Here is a 23,065-nt window from a genome sequence, read left to right as displayed (position 1 = left end):
TGATAGTGTCGTTTATTATGCGTCTGATTACTACACACACATACATACACACACACACACACACACACACACACACACACACACACACACACACACACTCTTTCGTATCGCTTAATCGCAGCGTGATATTTGCCGGGCGACGGACCCTACGCACCTTCTACCGTGTTGTTAATTTCGCTTTGCGAAATGGCACATCGATTCGGCCAAATAAATCAAAGACGAAAGACCAACAACAAAATTTGACAAACATGACCGAATAAATTTGACCGGACAGACTTTTTACTTTCTTCCACGGATTGTAAACGGCAGGACGGAAGCGTCTGAATGTTTTCTCTTTTCACGCACGTTCGAACGCACTTTCCTTTCGCAATAAAAATTGAACGGAAAGGTTTAAGAATGCTCACGTGGCAACTTGCTAATTATTATGATTCAGATTTACATATGTAATATTGTTATCCGGAAATGCAGAATTTGACTTTCAGATACCAAGTTCCCGGCGCGATTGACAGACGAGTATGTTAAATGTCGCGCACTATTCTACACATGTTTCCTCCTATTCTGCAAAAACTCGCGTATTAATTGACATTTAACGTGAACTGACGCGTGATACAGCCACGTGTCTCTTCTTGATGTATCGACATTTCCTTCTCCTTCCAATACGAAATAGAAAATGAGAGAGATATACAGCTAGATATATCAAGTCACTCCGAGTCAGTGTTTTGTCCGATATATTTACCAGATTATTTTGCAATTTCATATACTGCAACTTCACTCATATAGATTTCACAGAACTAGATGTAGGTCTACCCTTTCGTCCGAGGATAATCCTGTGACGCATATAGTTCACGCGCTTCACAGTTTGCGACACCACTGCTGGCTCCGACGACGAACTGGCGAGAACGACGAACACATCATTTCGTAACAAACCGATCGTAAAATTCGCGATACCAGCTGCGAACGAATGCGCACTGCACTCACGTAGCCGAGACGTCGCGGAAAGTCATCGAGGGTCCCTCGCTGCCTCCATATTCCCGAAAAACGTTTCGGCGCAGCATGACTCGCACGGGTCGCGGCTGTCGAACGGAAACGGACACGTAGATCGTGAATCGGGAGGACGCCGAATATCGTCGGAATCGCACGCGTCTCATCCGAGCGGTGCGGCGCGGCATCGCGAATGCGCGTTTTAGCTCATCGCGAGAGAGCGACGCGACGCGACACGACGCAACACGACGCGACGGTACGCAGCACACGACGCGTGGCGACGTGCGGGAACGACTGCGAACGCGGAGAACCGAACGGGACGCCGCGCCGCCGCGGACGGCGGAGTCGAGAGCCCGAGGAGAAACGACAGGTGACTAGTCGGCCGACTGGACGCCGCGCCATGCGCGCCGTCGCCACGCTCTCGGCCGGTCTTCGGCCGCGCTCGCCGGCGCTCGGCTGCCTCCGCCGGGCGATGGTGGGGCGAGTGGTGTATACGTGACGTCACATAATTAGAGTAAATACAAAGTAGTCTTGATGGGACAGCGGCGTGCGCCGCACCGTGAGTCGCTGGTCCGAGCGCGTCAAACCTATATCGCTCTGATACACGCACACCGTGCTCTCGTGAGATAGTATATGTGATATATATAAATATATATATTATATATATATTATATATATTATATATATATATATATATATATATGTATATACACATTATATATATACATATATATTATCCGCGCGCTATGTGCCGTCAGTGTGTGTGTGCACTAAGGGATCCTAGATGACTGTGGAAATAGTGTGTGACACTCGTGCAGCAAAGAAATGGAAAAGATAGAGGTGAGAGCCGAATGGAAGCCGGGTATACATATACATATACAGTGGATACGAATTTCCCGTCCCCCCCCCCCCACCGTCAACACTGTGCCGCAAATGAATTTCGCGTTTAACCCTCTCTTCTGCCTCTTTCTCTTTCTTTCTATCCACATCTCTCGCAATTTTTTTTCTTTTTTTTTTTCCTCCATTTTTTCAGTGTTTTTTTTCCTCCTTTATAATCACCCCCGCTCCCCCGCTTCTAATCCCCTCCCCCGCGCTCTTTCGTACCCTCTCATCCCTTCTCCTCCCACATAACCGTCAGATTTACCTCGGCAAATACTCGCTCGACCGTAATGCAGAAGTGACAGCGTGGTGACGAGTGGGGAGGGGGAAGGGGTAGCCGCGGTGGTGGGGAGATGATCGTGTAGTTAGACATCTGGCAACGAATACCATTGTATGTGTATCTTCGATGTGTACCATACTATTAGATAGACTGGTTACCTCTCGCTCTCTCCCTCCCGGTCCACCCCCCCCCTCTCTCCCTCCCTCCTCATCCTCCTACCTATCTCTCTCTTCTTTAAGCCGTCATCGTCTATCCGTTCATCTCCGTTTCATTTTTGAGCCTCTCTGTCAAGTTTATGATTCCGTCCTTATCTCTCGCTCGCGCGTCTCCCGCCGACTCTGCCTTTTATTCCCTCTCTCTGTCACTCTCGGTATTTTCTCTCTCTTTCTCCCGCTCTTTCCCTCACTCTCTCTTTCTCTACTTACTCGGTCTTTCTCTCTTGTATCTTTCTCCGTTTGTCTCACGTTCCTGCTTTGCCTACTTCACTTTGTGCCCCCCCCCTCTCTCTCTCTCTCTCTCTCTCCCTCCCTCCCTCCCTCTCTCCCTCTCCCCTTCTCTCTGTCTCTCGCGTGCCGACTATACACCATACCATTCTCCCTCTCATTCCCTCTCATTCTCAGTTAGTGAGGTATTTATAGATGTGCCTTAACCCGATTTAACGCAGCCACCTCAACTCGCATTGTCCTAACGACTATTTAATGAGAAATTGCATTGTTTTCGGCTCCTCATCTCCTTTATTCGCGAATCAGCTTTCACCGAATGATAATATCGCGCCCGCCGTGTGACAAATGTCGACTCGGTATAAAAAGAATACAGGAGGGAAAAAAAAAAGAAGAGAGTAAAGAAAAAAAAACAAAAGATAATAGAGAGGCAGTAGAGAGGCATTTATCCGTCATATGTCCAAGAGTCGAATCGATAGAATGGTTACATTGTTATTGCGGACAGAATAATATGCCGCGTTTCGCGCATCGTGTATCGAATTGGGCGCGCATACAAATCCAATTCCGGTGTTTTTAAGATCATCTCGCGAATAAAATCGCAGCTACGTCTAGGAGGACGACGTCGACGACGGCGACGGCGACGGCGACGGCGACGGCGACGATGACGACGACGTCGACGATGGCGGCGACGGTGGTGGCGGTGGCAGCGGGGGTGGGAAAAAAAAGAAATGTTTTCGTAGTGCTTTGTCGAAAAAGGCATGTACAGTCCACGGAAAAAGTTGATCGCGAGGAAAGTGTTATTTTCACGATACATCGTTTTTCTCTCTTGGAGTCGGAGCATACATCGTGTTTATTTACTTTACGCGGAATATCGTTGGTCCGGTTATTTGCTTGCAATACGCACGGCAAGTCATTGACAATATATGTCATACGAATAAATATGTCTTGTGCGGGTGTGTGTGCGCGCGCGCGTGTGTGTGTGTGTGTGTGTTGTGTGGTACTGCTGAGTGCATACGCGCGCGCGCGCGCGCGTGACAGGATTTTCTGAGGGGGGTGCAGTTTTTTTTTCAGTGTGCTCTCCCCCGTGCGTGGTGCTCTGCTTGAACTCTTTTCGCCCCTCCCCCTCCTTCCTCCTTCTATAAATCCCCCCTTCTCGCTGTCCGCGCGCCCCCGACTCCCTTGATTCCCTCCCCGCCTATCGCTCGCGTTCTAGCGGACGAATTGAAAGTATATGTTTGAGAATTAAATCGATAAACGAGGAATCGCGAAATTGTAGCGCAATTATTACATCGACGGTTTTGCATTCAATTTACGTTATCACTTATTTATCTATTTCGAGAGTGCGGCGAAATTGGATTTTGGGAATCTTGCCAGAGAATAGATACACATTACGTAAATTAAATTAAATTAAATTAAATTAAATTACGTTATGTATGTAAATCTATTAAATAATAATAATAATAATTTGTTTTAAGCCGCAGTCGAGGTAAACGTGTACCGTATATGAGATAACATCATATTGCCTGTGTATGTTACCTTTTAACGATTTCTATATTCATCGCTGATGTGGGTTACACTCGTGTGTTTCACTCGCGCGAACAATGGAGCAGTGCCGGCCTGAAATCGTCTCTCGCGAACGAATTCTACGACGAAATCAAATTCCAAGGTGGAAGACGATCGCGCCGCGATTCAAGTTGTCCTTGCTTTCGCTCGGTTTTGCATCGGATCGGAGCTGCAAACGAATCGTGCGCGGAAATAAAATTTGCGCGCATCGAAAACAATGGTGGTGATTTACATCGTCGCGTCTAATTCGCCCGAATTCTCCATGCCGCCGACAAATTTTTCGACAAAATCGGATAAATGGTGTGTGTGTGTGTGTGTGTGTGTGTGTGTGTGTGTGTGTGTGTGTGTGTGTGTGTGTGTGTGTGTGTGGTGTGTGTGTGTGTGTGGTGTGTGGTGTGTGTGTGTGGCAGGATTTTATGCACCGAGCCGAGCCCTTTCACCCCGATTATTTTTTCACGTTTAGCTCACGAAAGGATTGCGAGATATATTAAATAAAATGTCGCGAAGAAGAAGGTCACGCGGCTGCATTCGTAATGTCACGTATTTACTAAGACGAGAGATGCATCGTTTCGCCGGAGATCGTAAAACTAATGCGTAGAAAAATAATAGCCCCCGACGATTTGTTGTGTCTCCCCTTTGTGTTTTCACACTCGGCACAAAATCGATGTGCACCTTGCACGGGAGAGGCGATAAAAATACTAGATTTTAGCGCATTGTGCACTCTGACATGCCCGGCGACAAATACGACATCATATTATGTCGCCGATAAAAATCGGACATTTTCTTCCCCCCCCCCCCCCCCCCTTAACGATCAGGCAAAGAACGGTAACCGGTTCGCGATAGAAAATATATATATATGTTTCGAAATTCGCGCAGTGACGCGGCGGATATTCTTCACGAGTGTAATAAAGTCGCGGAGAACGTTTTCTCGCGGTTTATTTACGCGCAAGGTTACCTAACGCTACTTTAATCGCGATGTCGATTCTGTTTTTGAAATTGTATCGAGCACCGAGCTTTCGAGCGATATCACAACATTAACGCTCGAGTATCACGGTTCATCGCACGTAAGCAGAGACATCAAACGCGACGTTTCGAACACGAGTTTAATATTTTCGTCGCGCTAATCGCGCGGAAGAAGCGAATAAACTTTCGCGTTTTTCTTTCAAGCCTCCCTTCTATTTTTCTTTTGTTTCTTTTTAATCCACATCGCGTATTCCAAATTACACTATTATCACGATAAAATTGTATATCGTTATCTTTACCAATATTATTATTGTTATTTAAACAATGCAAATATAATGTATTTGCATTTATTCATTTATTCATGAATTATTATTGGTTTTGCCAGAGAATGATAAATTTCTTCGTTTCTATATTTCTCCATAAATCAGAATTATAATAATGTGTATAATTAAATGTTATACATTCAACGTGCGCGACAGCCGACAATATTCCGCTTTAGCTAGAAAATTGCTAATTCCCGCTTAAATTTGTAATTATAATATATACATCAGAAGATACACGCTGCAGAAAACACATATATATATATATATATATATATATATATATATATATATATGCCGCCCGCGCGATTGTATTTGCACCTGCATGCGGAAACTGTCCTTCCTATTAGCGTGAAGGCGTAGCACGTAGACGAGTTTCTTTTTGTCCCTCTGTTTTCCAAGTATTCTTTTTTATATTAATTTATCCAGTAATCGCGCGTGCATACATAGCCTGTTACGTGGAGTCGCATATCCGACATGTTTACACGCCTGTATCTCTGTGTGAAATCATTGGGATCGCGTTTGTGCGCGCGCCCGTGTGTGTATCCGTGTGCATTCGTGTGTGTGCGCGCGCATGGTGGTGCGCGCGTGCAGGCCGAGTTGTACAGGGCGAATCAAATTCAGCTGGCCGGGGACTGGGACAGGTGTCCCAGATGATGACAATAGCTAACATGCGAGCGTTCGAGAACGCGAAAGTACGATGCGCGTAACAAACGATACAACGATAGTACCCTTTTATGTCGTGAAAAGAAAGAGGGCTTCCCCGAGATGCGGCTGCATGTGCTGCAAGTACATCTGCATATCAGTTCACCGTGCTTAAAAATCATTCATTCGCAAAATTGATAATGCCAGTGAATTAGTGCCCTTTGAATTACCTTTAATTTAAATTATATAATATTATATAAAATATATAAAATTATATAAAATAAATGTAGCATATAATATATAACATAATTTTTTATATATATATATAATTAATAAATAATATAGTATATAAATAATAAAATAAAAAATAAAATATATAATTTATAAAAATGATAAATCATCACAAATAATGAAATAAATATGAAATAAAATATATTTCAATTTATACATGTGTACATATGTATATGTGTTATTACGAAGCTGCTATTTCTTGATTGAAATACAGAGTAACTGGGAGCGAATAGAATAAAAACAAAATTAATCACGTTGATGGAAAAAGTTTCACCCAGCGTATTTATTCGAATTTATAGCTCGCACGGACGTGCGTGCATTTATTGATCTTTTTGTGCCACCCATTATCCATCCATAGAATCTGCCTTGCTTTCCCCACCCTCTCCCTACCTACTCTGTCCTCTTCTCGCTTATCTCTCTCCAGCCTTTTCATCGCAGCATCGCGTCAATGTCTGTAAATATTAACGCCGTTAATCTAAATCCTCGACGTTGATTTTGACTCGTTTCTCGTCTTTTTCGACCTCTTTTATTTTCCATTTCTCTTAGCTAACGACATTAAACGGAAGTACCCACTGCTGCCTTAATGAAATTTACTTTTGAAGCTTCCTCGAGCTCACGGCCTGAATTGCATTATGAGAGATTGAGAAAGAGAAAGAGAGAGAGAGAGAGAGAGAGCGAGAGAGAGAGAGAAAGAGAGAGCGAGAGAGTCGTCCGTCGACACTGGTTAATTAATCGAAGATTAGGAATCGTTTGTTATATCAAAATTGAACGTTGTCGTTTGAATGGCACTTAACTAGCAAATCTGGCGCATCGTTCGTGATATAATTTTAGCTGTTGTGTAAATACGGGATTTTTGGTAAGCCGTATCATACTCTCCTCATCAAATTGTCGCCTCGGCAGCGACGTCAAGGTTATGCTCCTCCTCCTCCTCCCCCCCTAACCTCCTCTTGCCTCCTCCCTTCTTTAAACTGTTTAATCGGTGCAAAGCTCAGATTTCTCCTTCTAGACTCGCGTTCGCGAGCGCACGCTAGATTCTCGTCAAAATAAGGAGCGGGCGATAAGAATCTTTTATTCAGAGAGTATGATAACGTGCGCCGGCGCGAAACAAGACGGACGGGCGCGCGATGATTCACTCGAAACCATCAACATCGAAAAATTCCAAACATTGTCGGCCCGAATAGCAAATTATGCGCGCCTCGCTAGATTCGCCCGTATGCGGCGTCTGTGTATATCTCTTAGTCTTACGAACATCATGAAATAATATTAACATTAAAGAGCCTGCATTTCCCGCGCCGGGCCGCGCAGACGTTAGGTCCAATGTAATAGAGTTAATGAATACATTGCGATTAGATATTGTGCCACGTGGCACCGCATTGCCAGGGAAAACTACCAGTCGAGGAAGCCGCTAACACTCACGGAAATTCTGTAGCGGACTGTACATCATGCTAAAATTCTAATCGGTAAAATTAGTCGGGAGGGGATACAGTCACGTCAGAAAGTCTGGCTGACCGCGATTCTAAGCAAGAAAGTTATGAAATCAATTCAACGTAGGCGAGAACTTATATTATACCGAGTAGTTTTTCCCGAGAGATAAATAATTAATAGATTAACCGGTTAAATATTGTTAATTAATAAAAAATGTTTTATCGTGTATAATTAAAATAATAATCCCAACGTGGAATAACATTGCGAAGGTTATTCATGAATAATATTGACCGGAGCCTGTTATTAATTAAACATAAATATCACAAGTAATTTTTTTTTACATTATAAACATCGTATCGTAAAATAAATTAAATACTGGATATCACAATGTGAAATATCTACACGTCGATAAATGCGCTGATAAATATACGAGCACTTTGCTCTTGGCTCTACAAATATTTATGTAGCGGTTTACATAAACGTCCTTCTCTAATAAGCGCGTTATCATGCTTTTCCGTCTTTTTTTTTTTTTTTTTTTTTTTTTTTTTTTTTTTTATCGATTCCACTCGCGCGTTGAAATTAATTCGCTTGTTCATTTAGTTTCGCGGATGTAGCGCGCGCAAGGCCAACATTCGCGGGTGCAGTTATCGTGATTATAGCTGCAAACATAACGGTGGCGCTGGTAAATTTTACCGCGATACAATTGCAGCCGGCAGATGAATAATCATGAAAGCACATATGAAACCATCGGTCATTTGTTAACAGCCAGTTTAATCTAGATTCGGGGCCGTGTAGAAATTTTGTCATTACAAAGATAAAGATACCAAATGCTTTTCCACTTTGAGTCATTAGTCACGTTAACTCGCTATGATCGTCCTCGCAATTACACGGACGCGTCATTGCTATTTAAAGTCCGCCGCGCTGTTATTAGAGAATTATTATTTCCATTATTTATTACTTCGTATCCGATTCTATCAGTGTCTTGATAATATTCACGTCGGCTGGAAATTGTAATGCGGCATCGGATTGAATAATATTTCGTCATTAATGTTGCATCAGATTGTTTCTTCTCTATCTCTCCCTCTCTCTTTTTTCGTTTTTAATGAGACAATTAACATATAATTTTTTTTTTCCCGCCATGTTCGACAGTCGCTCACCTGGATGGGAATGTCATCATCCATTTCTGTTCCCGCATTGATATTCCACGGTCATAATCGTAATATAATTCCTTTTACATTTCTCGTTAAATCTTTTTATACACATTTCGTTTCATATTACTTACCGTTCCACCTTCTTTTTCCGATTCGTTTGCCACGTACCTGCATTAGCGCGCTTATACGTTTCATAAAAGATCTTATTTCAAAAGACGTAATTTTATTGCGCTGTAAAATCCATACGCTTTTTACCCACGTTTATCAAATTGTATTCTACACACTTAATATTCAAGTGTGTATGTCTCGACATCTCTACGTTATGATTTATCGCGAGCGACTGTTTAACGATACCTCGTAAAGTTTTTTTTTTATAATTAATTCACAAAAGTATCGCGGTTATTTGGATACTTATGCCTTATATACGCATCATACGGCGATCGTTCTTCATTATTGGGCGGACGCTACCCTGTGCGATGCTTTTTATTTACGATATTCCCTCTTTGATCGATCAATAACAAATTACAGTTGCCCCTAGGTATATACTCGGCTATACTTGCCGATCAGACTGTACATCTATACGCGAGTGTACGTCCGTACGATTACATTGCTTGTTTCAATCGGCCAAAACAAAAAAGTCCTCCCCCCCCCAAAAAAAAAGAAAATAAAATAAAAATAAAAAGGAAAAAAAAGAAGGAGGAGAAAACGAAAAGCACGTTAGTAATGTAAAAGGAAGGCGATCGTATATTGACTTAATTCTTCTTTATCTACATGAATTATGACGTGCGTTCCGTTATCTGTGAAAGTTTCCGACTGCATTATCACGAGTGTCGAATCATCGATAAATAATATAAGATATAATTTCGTGCCTACACGCTCGTGCTCGTTAGGCGATTTAAATGTTTTTCCGAGCACTCCTCTCGTAAAACGCCTTCGACATAAATCGATCGACAAAACGTATCACGTATTACGTCGTCCTGTAACGAAGTAAAAAAAAAAAAGAAGTAAATAAAAAAAAAAAAAAAAGTAAAAATTATAACTTTTCAAACTTTCCCGGAGCGTTGCGGAAACGCGTTTTTAAACTGCTTTTATCATATTTTAAATTTCATACGCCGCTTTATTTTCAGGATAAAGCGATATACAGCTACGAAGATGCTGCACATAGTTGTAGCCATAAAACATTTACAATGCTATCGATCCCGGGCGTCTCAACACTTGTATTTCCTTGCTTGCACGTACCCGTCGACACATACTTGAGTCAGAGCCAATCGATGGCCCGCCACTCGGCTAAATCATATGTCACGCGTTTGCGGAGAAGAAGTGAAACTCGGCCGGTTTTCCGCAATTAGACGTATGTTTGTTCGCGTAAAACGGCGATAAAGCGCGATTTGTTCTTTATTCTTTTCCGACGTCGCCTCATCGGTCGGCACATCGTACAGTCGAATTAATGTTTATTCAGCCTTGACACGTACACTCTTATCGAGCTGCTCTCTCTCTCTCTTCTCTCTCTCTTCTCTCTTCTCTCTTCTCTCTCCCTCTCTCTCTCTCTCTCTCTCTCTCGCTCTCTCTGCCACTTCGATATCGTCACCCGTTCTAAAACGGCCTTAATGAGTCTTGGCAACATTCTCTCCTCGTTGCTTTCTCACGAATTTCGTCGGTGAGTCTTCCGCGTGTGTATTGTATATGTACAAAATACTTCACTCAACGAGCTCTACGATTATGCGCTTCAGAATCGAGGCAAAATGAAATGTAGACACGGCGGGTATGGAATAGATATTGGAGTTTGTAACAAAACATCAGATCCGCGGACGTACAATTTCAATAATTAATATTATGGTACGAAGTAATAATATATGTATATATATATATATATATATATAATACGAGAATATCATAAAATTATAATTTTTTGAAATATTATTTTAAATTAATTTAATTGGAAATGGAAAATAATTGTATGTTGTAATGATTTATTATTACAAAATATTACTCCACGTTGTTATTATTATAAATATTATCTCTACATTAATAACGCATTATTATTTTAAAATCAATAACGTTAATGTTTCCACAGTTTTATCCGAGCATTAATATTTCATTTTATTTTTCATTTCTCATCGGTTGTTTTTCAGTCTTTAAAATTAAAGTCAATGACGAGATGAGTAAGGATGAGATGTATATTTATGTACGTGTCTGAATGACGATACTGTTGCGAAATTTGCTTGCTACTTGTCGCGTAAGAAATTGCATTTGCGTAATACCTCTAAACGTAAAATCAGGCATTTCGCACTGAAGTACTAAATGAAATACTGTGTACTTTGTAGCACAAGCCTTCTCGTATTCTGGCGATTAATCGATACATGTCATGAATTCAGGAGAAATCGACGGAACTGTGAGAAGTTCAGGAACGGTCGTTACATCATTGTCCGACCTGAGATTTCGCCATTTCGCTAAATATGTGAATAAGTACTTGATTATAATAATGTGATAGATTATAATAATCTTCTCAGCGCAATTACCTTTTTACAAGGTTTACGTATTTACATTTATACGAAATATTCAGGATTCACAATGTACCAGTAAATACATTTCTTTACATATATATAATTATTTCTGTCAAGATAATTCTCAGTTGGAAACGTATGAATAACGAAATCAACTTCTCAACTTTTATATTTATAAACTATTATTTTTAAATTATCTAAAATTTTATTATAAATTTTGATTTATGAAAAATTCAATTTTCTCTCTCTCTCTCTCTCTCTCTCTCTCTCTCATTTAAATATTTAATATTTCGAAAATAGAAAGTTCCATGAATTCAGGATAATCTTATATTTTATCTTGTTATTGCGTGCTTGAAATACTTTGTAGCGATTATGTAGAAATATTGTAGGTTTAACGTATTGTCTTCTAAATCGTCATGATTTCGATGTGCATTTATATCGCGGCACACGTGCCGATCGAGTTTATTTCTTTATTTCTGGTATGGCGATGCGAAGAAAGCGCGGTGCATATTTAGCAGCCGAATATAGTCTAGCCGTTATAAGCGTTACATCGTCGTCTCATCGGGCTTCTCCTTTGCTCTCGATTTCCTCTCTTTCCTCCTCCATTCGCCTCGTCCCGTTCCTCATCAGCAGTTTCCAACGCAGTCTGGCAGGTAGTCACCGGGGAGTGAGGTATCCGTACACAAGGCAAAAAGTAATTGGCAATAAATTTCCTCGGCCCTCGAATCGGGTATCTCGTTGATTTTATCGCGATCTATCGATTCGCGAGCAAACGTATCACGCGATCGAAATGACCTCCCCGACAAAAAAATCTCGCTCAATAGGCAGCCGAATATGCACGCGTCTAATTGATATTTTTAGACATGACTCAAAATCGACGTCTATGCCGAGAGATGCGCGGACGAATACGCCGTATTCCATTGTAACAGAATATTAGTTATGTAAGCTGGTCGAGGGGGAGTAGGGGGGGAGGAGGAGAATACCGCGTTTCTGTGTCCTGATTGCGCGGTATCGACCTGCGACACTGTATCCATTATCTGGTTCCATTTTCAACGAACGGCTGTGCGATATTTAATTGGTGGAGTGAAAACGCGATGAGTGGCTTTTCAGGAAAACAGATTAATCCCGCGTTCATCGAGCACGCCGTTGTCCAAGTTTTCGGAATTTCCACATTTGTTTACTCGCGATTTATGAAGAATACTTCTTTGTTTTTTTCACAGACTCGGTTTTATTGCGAAACTTGATTAATTGCCTGTGTGCAATTAATCGCATTATTTTTTTTACACTCTTTAAATATTTATATTTTAATAAGCGATATATCTGTATTAGATAAAATTACCTTATTTAATAATGTTTAGCACGAAAATGTAAAATCAAGAACTTGGAAATCTTTACTCCGAGTTATGCATCAAATCGTTAACGGCACAAAACTTTTCCAAGTTACTTAAGGAACTCCGGCAAATGAATAGCCGAAAGTAGATAAGCATTTATTTAGTAGATAAGCGTGTATTTACTTAAAAGATTTTTCTATTACAAAAGAGAACTGAAACCATTTATTGTAATTATTTTAAGATAAAAATAGAAACAAAACAAACTCAAAAAAATATTATTCTAGAATTAGTATATAATAAAATATATTAAAAATATATTTAAAATATATATGAGATAATTATTGAAACGTTATATTAAAGAATATTCTTGAAAAATATTACTTGTAAAAATCTGTCACGTTATCTCGCAGAACGAATTAATCTTCTCTTCAGACACGCTCTCCTGACTAAAATATACTTATTTTGGATATTCATAAAAAAAAAATGTTCCTCACAATTGCGAGATCTTTCAATCATCGGTTACGAAATGATCGAATAAATTGTTTAGAGCAGCTTTGCCTATCTTGTTAACATAATTATGGAAACGAAGCCCACAGAGAAACTTTATGCAGCTGAATTGAATAATTTCAAGCTTCCCGGATTTGCATACAATTACAAAATTGCTCCGCAGTCAATTACCCGGTTGCATTGTGATCGCGCGACAATGCCGATTCCGTCCGTCTCACTATTTTTTCTTACTCATTTCCAAAGCGTTTTCCGCGTAAAGAGTCGGAGCCGCGTCGAATCGGGTCAAGTGGGGAAAATTGTTCGACCGACGATTTCGTTCACGAGGGATTGACGGCGACAGGCCCCCTCGCGCGTGCCGTTAAAATCGATACCCCGGACGAAGGTACCCCCTTTCACCCTGTTGCTGGTTAAATAAATGTTCCCCGTATTAATCTTAATTAAGTTTTCATTTCGCAGTGCCCGCTTAACGTCGTCTCACGGCAACGGCTTTAATAACAGTGCTATCGACTGATCGAACGTTTTGATTCGACTTTCGAAAGTACGCCTTTCGGACTCGCGTCCGAAATAAATCTTTATTTTTATAACGAGCCCTGTTGCTGTCGCGCGCGCGAGCAAAGAGTGCGAGAATTCACCGAAAATGTGTACAGAAGCAATTTTTGCTTTGACGGTGGAGATTCGGGAGGGTGGGACGAGGGGAGGGGGGGGAGGGGAGGCGGGACGAGGGCGAGAATGGTGCAGCGAGGGTGGACGCCGACGAGGGAGGATGAGAGCACACGAAGACGATGTACGGTGGCAAAGCCGATAGAAAGGCCCGATGTAATTACTGCTGGGAATTGGACCAATGGAAAATGTATTCTATTATTGTACCAAGCTTTTGCGAAAAGGCAAGCCGGTTTTGTTAGAGCCGTGCCCTCCTCTTGTGTGTGTGTGTGTGTGTGTGTGTGTGTGTGTGTGTGTGTGTGTGTGTGTGTGTGTGTGTGTGTGTGTGTGTGTGTGTGTGTGTGTGTGTGTGTGTGTGTATGGCGTTTTGTTAATAGAATCACGATTCGCGATGAACTTTAACAAATAATTCAGACAAGATGAATCTGGTAAATGATGCCACGACGATGATGTTCGGCCGCGAATTTTTCCCCTCGATTCTCGCACAACAAAAACCGGTTTTATCTGAATGACACACGTTGCACACCGGACAATTGTGTTAGAGATGTAATGTACATTTTATAATATGAAATAAGTTTTTTTTTTTTAATGCATTGTCCTATTGATAGTAGTAGTAGTAGTAGTAGTAATAATAATAATAATAATAATAATAATAATAATAATAATAATAATAATAATAATAATAATAATAATAATAATAATAATAATTTGAGACCTTAATCGCATCTTTCGCATCTATCGGCATCACTAATACGTGCTAATATGAGACGTGAGAAATCGATATCTCACAATAAAAACGCGCGCATTACTAATTAATCGTGATTTATCAGGCTTGACGTCACTTGAGTGACGCGAATATGCATTCTTGATATTAAGAATAATAGTTTATTTAAAGATAATGATAACGCAATTGCGCATTATTAAATAGTATTGTCCGCAAATTGTAAATGTGTGCGACGTTGTCATCTCCAAAATTATTTCAAGCGTTACGAACAATGAATTGCGACACGGATCGTCGAGCCTTCTATTCTGATGCAACTGTACATATATGCGCCATTCTTGCTTAGCCTTGCCGCGGAAATGTGGCGTGATTTATAATAATAATAATGCTGATTTATAGGAGGTGGTCTATTATCTTTTCTTAGATTTTTAATCGCGCAAAAGCGTAGCTGGGAATTTTCGGTGACGGGAAACGATGACGAAACGTGTCACTCCTGATAATGATCTCTCATTTCTTTTCCGTCGCTATTATTAATTATCGCATTGTAAAAAATTGTTTGCCCATCTTTCGCGTACGGATGAATCGGGCATAATCGACGATAACGTATCTGTTATACCATCGTGACAGTTATGATAATCGTTCCGCGCCGCGCCGCGCGTCGCCTCGCAGCGGAACACGAGCAACGACGACTGTATTTTCAGGATAATAAAACGTTCAATCGCATTGCATTATTGCATGCCTCCGAAAATTCCTGTCCGCCATTCGCGCGCATTCTATCGATCGTCAACTCCTCCTATCCGACGCGGGGCCCGGCAAAACAAGCACAAACAAAAAAGTGATAAAATATCCCCGTTGTTTATTATTTAAAAAAAAAAAGAGAGAGAGAGAGCGAGAAGGAGAAAAAGAAATAGGAAGGAAGAACGGGACCGAAAGAGAGAAAGAGAGAGAGAGAAATGGTAAATTGAACTATTCTGAAAAATAATACGCGTTTTACGAAGAGAGGGGTAGGTTTTTATCGATCCGGTCGCTTTTTTGCAAGATGTAATATAAACGTTAACCGCTTCTCTCTCTCTCTCTCTCTCTCTCTCTCTCCGGCGCGAAATATATCGCGCTTGTTTCCAGACGTATACGTATACGCGTGCACGTGCACACATACGCACGTTTCTGTGTGTGTATGTATGTCGCGTGGCGCACGCGCCCGCGCGTTTATATACTCCGCGAGAGAATACTCCGTGCGAGAAAAAGGCAAGTAATGCACGCGTATGCACGCGTGCATAACATTCTGTGAATACGCGCGCGACGTTTGCGCGATGCGACGAGATACAATCATCGTGCAGCATCTACGAAGCGGGAAATCACTTCTCCCCCCTCCCCGCCCTCTCCTCCTGCTCTCTCTTTCTCACCTCTCTCTTTTCACCTCTATGTCTCTCTCTTTCTCGTCACCGGGGGAAAAAAGGATAATGGTAGCGGGTAACTCGCGTTACTTCTTACGGTCTAATAGAAACTGGATGGCACATATAATCCCGCGATTCCCCGAATGCATTATCGACGGGTTGACAGTCGACGGAACGATGGAATGAAATGCATTCGGTTCTGTTTGCACGGCGCTGGCTACGCCTAGGAGAGTGCAGTTAACTTGCTGCACAAATATCGTTATCTCGCGAAGGGGATTAGCGCACGCTTACGAAAAGAATAAACAGCGCTTGGATTACAAGATCTGTTCGATCATCGCGCCGAGATGTGACATTGATCCGCGTGTGTTCAGCGCGTTCATCGATGCTAAATAGTTTTGCATTGAAGGAACTCGAACTTAAATTTAAATTCATTACGAAAACATCTCCGGAGATTTGTGATTTTCGCCTGCCTTCGAATTGTCACCACTGTTTGCTTTTTGAATGTCAGTTTATTTAACACGATGTCCCTAGGGTGTCGCCTGGGATACACGTATACATACACACAGCCACCATCTATGGAACAGCTTTTTGTCTCCGATCCCTTCGTATCCGCATTTCCTCCACTTCGCTCCGCTTTCTTGTTCTTTCTTTCTCTCTATACACTTTTCAATGTGTTTTAAAATATTCCCCGAGGAAAAAAGTAACATTACTCGACGTTATTATTTTAGTCCGAAATTTTATTATACACCTAGACTATGTATATTTATATAATATATTTAGTTATTATCGAAATCAGATTATTACGCGACACGTAAAATGATAAGATACTGTTTTAATATCACTTATTTTTATATATTTTTACAGAAATTAGAAATTAATGAAAAAAATTTTTATTTTGTGTTTGCTTGGAATATTAGTTTAATTTTGTTTATCTTAATATATATATATATATATATATATATATATAATTCATTCATAATTCATCTTATATTAATTTGGAAATTCTGATTATACATAAAAGCTGGTTTAGAAAATGTGTCCACTTGAAAATCAATAACGAATTTGCGATGCGTACGTATTTGAGAGAAACATTAGATTATTGTAAATTATTATTGCATTCTTTCTTATTGTTGAACACGAATTCACTCATATTCGGAAACGCCTAGCGCAAGCCGGAAGAAATAAATAAACGAGGCGAGAAGTCGCTCAGCGAGAGTTGCTCTTCGGAGAAAAGTGAATTGAATCCAGTCGATGGAACGGGTAGGTGAGAGGAAAGATGCTCGGAAAGAGAGTCGATCTGGGCTGAGAGAGAAGATATGAGAAAAGAGGGGCGCGCTTCAGGAGAAAGAGAGAGGGTAGTCGCGCGGGGCTGGCGTGGGGCGAGATTAATCTCTTCATGGAGAGTTAGAATAAAAAATAACGAAGAAAATAATATAAATTAAACAACGTGGCGCGACAAAGCTGATGGGACCACTCCTAATGAAATTCATAAAATTACATTTCTTTTTTATGATCCATGGAATCTCTCTCGCTCTTTCTCTCTCTCTCTCTCTCTCTCTCTCTCTCTCTCTCTCTCTCTCTCACTCTTTCACATTACGTGGCAACGTAAACGTCATTACCTCGAGAGTGTTGTTTAACAGTGTTGTCGTTAATGGCGCGGATTAATTCGAGTCCGAGGCTAATGCGAGTTAAGTAGTGTTTTTAAATTTATAAAAATCTCGAGCCAAGTTTACGTTACACACGAGAGACTGGTTCGAGCGAGTAGATTAAAAAAAAAAAAAAATACAAACAAACAAGAAATATAGGATAATCATCATATCAACTAAACAAGATAACCATCTCCTTTGCTTCGGGAAGTTTCTCAATGGCGATTCGCCGTGCCTATCGCGACCTGTTAATTTTACGACGCGAGCGCTCTGATTTAATTTTACAATTACGTAAGGTAAAGAGGAATAAATGCGATTCGAGCGAGCCGCTCGCTCGCGGCCGCTCAATAATATTTTTCTTCTCCTCTCTTTTTCTTTACGTTAGAATTTAATAATAATGCGATATCGAAATCTATAACATGTATGCCGTACGTGCCCGTGTCTCTGTATGCGTGCGCGGACGCATGCGTAGGTCGCGTGCGAGCGTGAATATGCCCCTCTTCTCTGTCTTCTTTCTATGTATCTCTCGTACATATGCGCGTACAGAGAGAGAGAGGGGGGGGGGAGGGGGAGGAAGAGGGAGAGAGAAAGAGAGAGAGAGAGAAATCCCAGAGTCGACAGAATATATTTCTCTTCTCCTTTCCTCTCCGCACGTTCACTTTTCCAACCGTGCACGATTGGGAAATCGTGACTGCAATAGCGCGTTGCATTATCTGCGCGAAACTGCATGCAAATGCAAAAATGAATCCGATGAGACGGCGCTGTTTGCTCGATCGGTAATGTGAATTAATATTATTACAATTTTAGATTTCGATTTTCTGTCACGTGTGATCACTGATATGCTACTTTATCTTCTTCTTTATCTACTACAAAGAAAAACTTGATATGAATTTTTTTTCCTGTTTTCTTAAGGGAGAATTAAGACATTTAAAATGAAAATTTCACTTCGGGATTATTTAAAATGTTACTTTCTTTTCAATTTTATATCATCTCAATATAATAATTTTTATTTTACATATTAATTGTAAAAAAATTAGAAATTTAAAAAATGTGCGTACAAACAAATCGATAACCGAATCTACCGAAATTCTCTCGATTTCTGGTCGGATCGGATTAATTTAACGTAATGAGATTTTAATATAATTAAAGTTGCTCTCTCTCAGCGTTTTAGCTCGTATCTTTGTTGTTATTTTCATTGAGCATAAGAGCGGGATATACACGCACTCGTTGGACTCGTAAAATCGTTTCGCCACAACAATTGTTGACAATTTCGGGGATCTAATACCCCGTGTCGAAATTACAATATTATTTTGTTGTCGTTGCCGACACGATAACGCGGGAGGTCGCGTGATTTTTGACATTCCGCGCTCGTCCCGTAATTAGTTTTGTAAACCTAGGCCGTCGAAGGCGCGCGTCGTAAACTTTAATGAAGACAGTGATTCGCGAGTTATGAACTCGTGGATGATTATGCCGATATCGACGAAACTGCTTTGTAACGTCGACGGCTATAAGAGATGCGACTGGAAAAATCCCTCGTCCCGGAAATATGAAACCTTGATCATGTCAGAAATCACATCGTTCGAAAATTCCAAGAATGATGGAAGGAACTTCGTAAATATTATAATAATAATCTGTTTTCATGCGTCCCCCACGTTATTTTCCCTTGTTATCTAAAGATGAATTATTTATACACAAGATTGCATCACGGTGTTTTTTATTTAACAATTTATTATAAAATTTCCGCAATGTTTTAAATATCAATATTATTTATTTTCCGATACAAATGTACTTTATAATTTATTCCCTTTGTAAAAAAAAAAATATTTTTTTTTCTCGATTTGCGTTAATTGTTTAGTTTATTCAGACTCGCCGTAAACGCTATCACGTGCAACATCGTTAAAACGAATATTACGTAAATGAGAGAGAAACGGTTCGTCCGCTTTTATAACTGTTTTACAAGCGTTGACAACATAAAGAACATGCAAATTGGAAACGTAACAACAATTTTACGTAAAATTTTATTTTCGAATCGCAAACGAGTAGGGAAGTATCGTATTTAACATAAAACGAATTAACGACCAACCAACGAGTCAAGACCGAAAAGTCAAATGCTATTGAAAAAAACGTGTATTATATTGTTTTTTAATATTATTTTTCTGTTCGCTTATATAATTATATTATAAACTAGTTGGTCAGGCTTATTTTAAGTTTATTTATCGCACTTATCATGTTTAAGTATATATTATAGATAATCGGTGGGCCACACAATCTATATGTATTGATAATGCCGCGTAATGACATTGCATTTTTCCTGCCTGATAAATGTGGAAATAAACATTGATTAAGAGGCGCCTGATCAAAACAGGGACCCAATTTCGTATATCCTGAGAACCGGTTTTATTTTGAATGCCATCGTCAAGGTGACTTCTGATCTGCAAGATGAGGCTCTCTCTCTCTCTCTCTCTCTCTCTCTCTCTCTCTCTCTCTATCTATCTATCTATCTATCTATCTATCTCTCTCGTTCTCTTTCGATTTTATTCGCCGGAGTTCGGATATCTTTTATTGCCGATCGACGCGACGCGCCTCTCACGAATGAGAACCTTCCGCGGGAGTAACGACGATAGTGACCCTATGCTGTGTAATAATAACTCGATGAGAACGATGCCAAGGGGCTTTAGCGGAGAAACGAGAAGGAACGGAAGGAAAGGAGGCAGGAAGAGGGACGAGACGATATGAACGCGGCAAGAAAACGAGCGCGACGCGTGCTTTTGAAGGGCACGGTACACATGCTGTCGCGCGATTTTTCTTTTTCGTGTACAAATCCTTGAAGCAGTTTTCAGTAAATCCTTCTTTAACTCTCTGAGAGAACGGGGAATTAAAAAGAATTTTAATTTACTTGTACATACATTTTATATTTTTCCTCGTCAATATTTAAACGATTTAAAATATTTAATTGAATTAATAATTTGATAATTTTAACCTTAATAACTTCATTAAAAGCTAACTGCAAAGAAAAATAATAAATCGAAATTGATTAACAATTGTTGTAAATAACAATTGTTTAAAAAAAAAAAGGAATTGTAAAAAGATGCAGCGATATTCTTTGCTAAGCAACTCCGACTATCGATGAAAGCATCTGTAGATCTCCGAAAGGAAATGTAGAGAAGTTTGAGACATGCTGTACACTCGTTATACGACCGTCCCCGGCAGCTTTCAGTGAATCAGCTTTCAGTCGCGCTCATTATAACAGCCTTGATATTAAGAAATACATGCCTAATAGCTTTATTTTGCTATTATTCTAAACTCTACTTTGCTTCGACAACAATATTTCTTTTGATGTCTTTTTTGTTTGTACTTTTTATCGAATACCGGAAGTACAAGAGTCAATCTCTTTATCAATAAATGATTTAATTATCGTGCAGCGTTCGGTGAATAATTCGCTTTATCGATCGATACAAGAAGCAGACATATACAAATAACATATGCATCGATGGTATTTATTTGCCGGATTCCATCGATTTCTGAATATACCGAGTTCCTCTTACGGCACATATCAGCAAATATAACTCGCAATACGTTTTCATTGTTAAAGTTACGTTGAAATATATCTAAAAATGTTATTTAGCTTCGTACGATCTGCGCACGGTCTGCAAACTGACAAAATTTAATTTAACCGCGTGTACGTTGAACTTAAATACAACGTAAATACCACTTAAATTTCCGCAAGGTACGTCGTACGCGAGAGCGCACATTACGTTTGTTATTAATATCGTATTACGTTGCATTCGCTGCATCCCTATCCTCTCCCATCCGTGTGTGTGTGTGTGTGTGTGTGTGTGTGTGTGTGTGTGTGTGTGTGTGTGTGTGTGCGCGCGCGCGCGCGCGCGCGTGTTTGTATGTGTATGTGCATGTGTTGCCTTACTCGCTCGGAATATCTAATGCAGCGTTTCTTTGCGGAATATCATTCGGCGGGATACGTAATTGATTCGTATCACGCACGAGGGATGAGATATGGATCGGTAACGAATGTAGATAAGCAAAAATCCAATGATCCGTTTTGCGAGACAAAAAAGCTGCACGATAGACTTTTCTATCGCGCCGCGACGCGACTCGACGCGACGCGACGCGACGTGAAGCGAGGTGGCAGCAAATACGAGCAAACTCTCGTTCCAAATGAAATCTTTAAATGCCTACGAGTGCTTTGTGAGATGATGTGCGTTGACGAGTCAAGTGTGCCTATCGGTTGATTCGCGCGCATCCGTATGTGTGATGTACCTGAGTCAAATTCCACGTATATTATGCGCGCTCTGTTGTGTGTGTGTGTGTGTGTGTGTGTGTGTGTGTGTGTGTGTGTGTGTTTGTGTTTGTGCGTGTTTGTGCGAGCGTACGTATGTGCGTGCGTTGCGTGTGTCGACGACGGTCACCGACACGCACGCGCGAGGGGAACACATACGGGACCCTCCGCGTTGACATGTGTGCACGTGCAACGTGGGTTAAAGGTCCGCTCACACGATGCGGACTCGGCTGCAGCTGAAAAGTTTTTAATTAAAAACCGGCGGGGAGGTAGAGACGCACAAGATATCCGCTTTCTTCATTTCGAAAAATGTAATGAAAGCGGGATGCATCTTGGCGCTTCTAGCCTCGAAGTCTTATCTGTTGGCTCGTTACGTTAATTTACGAGACGCTAATTTAATCCGGAGGAGCATATAAAGGCGAGCGAAATGTTATATTCCCAACGAAAGAAGTATCACTCGTACGCGTATATTGGCACTTGTGACTTCGGTATCTCAAAAAAATGATGAATTATCTAATCATTGTGTAATCAAAAAGTGACTGTTATATTTTTTTCCCTTTACGCGACGTATTTCATTTTATTTATCTTTAAAGTGTAATAATAGAAAATGGTGTAACCTTTTGAAAAATTAATTCTCTCGCGTGTAACACGATGATGGTCGTAGAGAACAAATGAGAATAACGCATTGTCATCGCAATGTTAGTCCTTTCTGCCTGTTGGATTTTTGAATCTCGGTATTATCGGACGACGTCATCCCGCGTTCCTTAATCTCCTGACCGCGGTGATTCATGCGATGTGATGAACGCTTTAGAGCGGTTAGTAAAACTCATTCGCCGCGAGAGAAAGAGAAGGAGGGAGAGAGACAAGGCGAGGGGGCGTCGTACGCGGACGAAAGAGACGGCGCTACGGGTTCTGGAGGAATATCATCGGAAAGCGAGACAGATGGGCAGGAATATAGACACAGTAACAAGGAGAGAAAATAGAAAAGAGAGATCGAGAGAGAGGAGCGAGGGAGGGAGCGGCGCGGCGCGGAGAAGAGGGCTCGGGACAGCTTCGTATATATGCGATTA

The 23,065-nt window shown here is 40.8% G+C and overlaps 1 protein-coding gene across 3 annotated transcripts in view; it reads left to right on the top strand.

Moving 5' to 3' along the window:
* The first annotated feature begins 1,353 nt into the window (after positions 1 to 1,353).
* The window catches only part of LOC105432511 (uncharacterized), a 131,925-nt gene continuing 110,213 nt past the window's right edge, over positions 1,354 to 23,065 (top strand). Inside the window, exons 1-2 of one of the 3 annotated variants that reach the window (XM_089085340.1) lie at positions 1,354 to 1,602; positions 1,740 to 1,821. In XM_089085340.1, coding sequence (XP_088941466.1) covers positions 1,807 to 1,821 — 15 coding nt within the window. In that variant the 5' untranslated portion in view covers positions 1,354 to 1,602; positions 1,740 to 1,806. Of the gene's footprint in view, positions 1,822 to 14,113; positions 14,165 to 23,065 lie in introns of those variants that run through there. The other 2 variants (XM_089085339.1, XM_089085338.1) reach the window with 2 other exon arrangements.

Source organism: Pogonomyrmex barbatus, unplaced genomic scaffold, assembly GCF_055798465.1.
Source record: "Pogonomyrmex barbatus isolate J1 unplaced genomic scaffold, ASM5579846v1 scaffold1, whole genome shotgun sequence".
NCBI lineage: Eukaryota > Metazoa > Arthropoda > Insecta > Hymenoptera > Formicidae > Pogonomyrmex > Pogonomyrmex barbatus.
The sequence above is the reverse complement of the archived record's forward strand: the minus strand, read 5'-3'. Positions and strand labels throughout refer to the sequence as shown.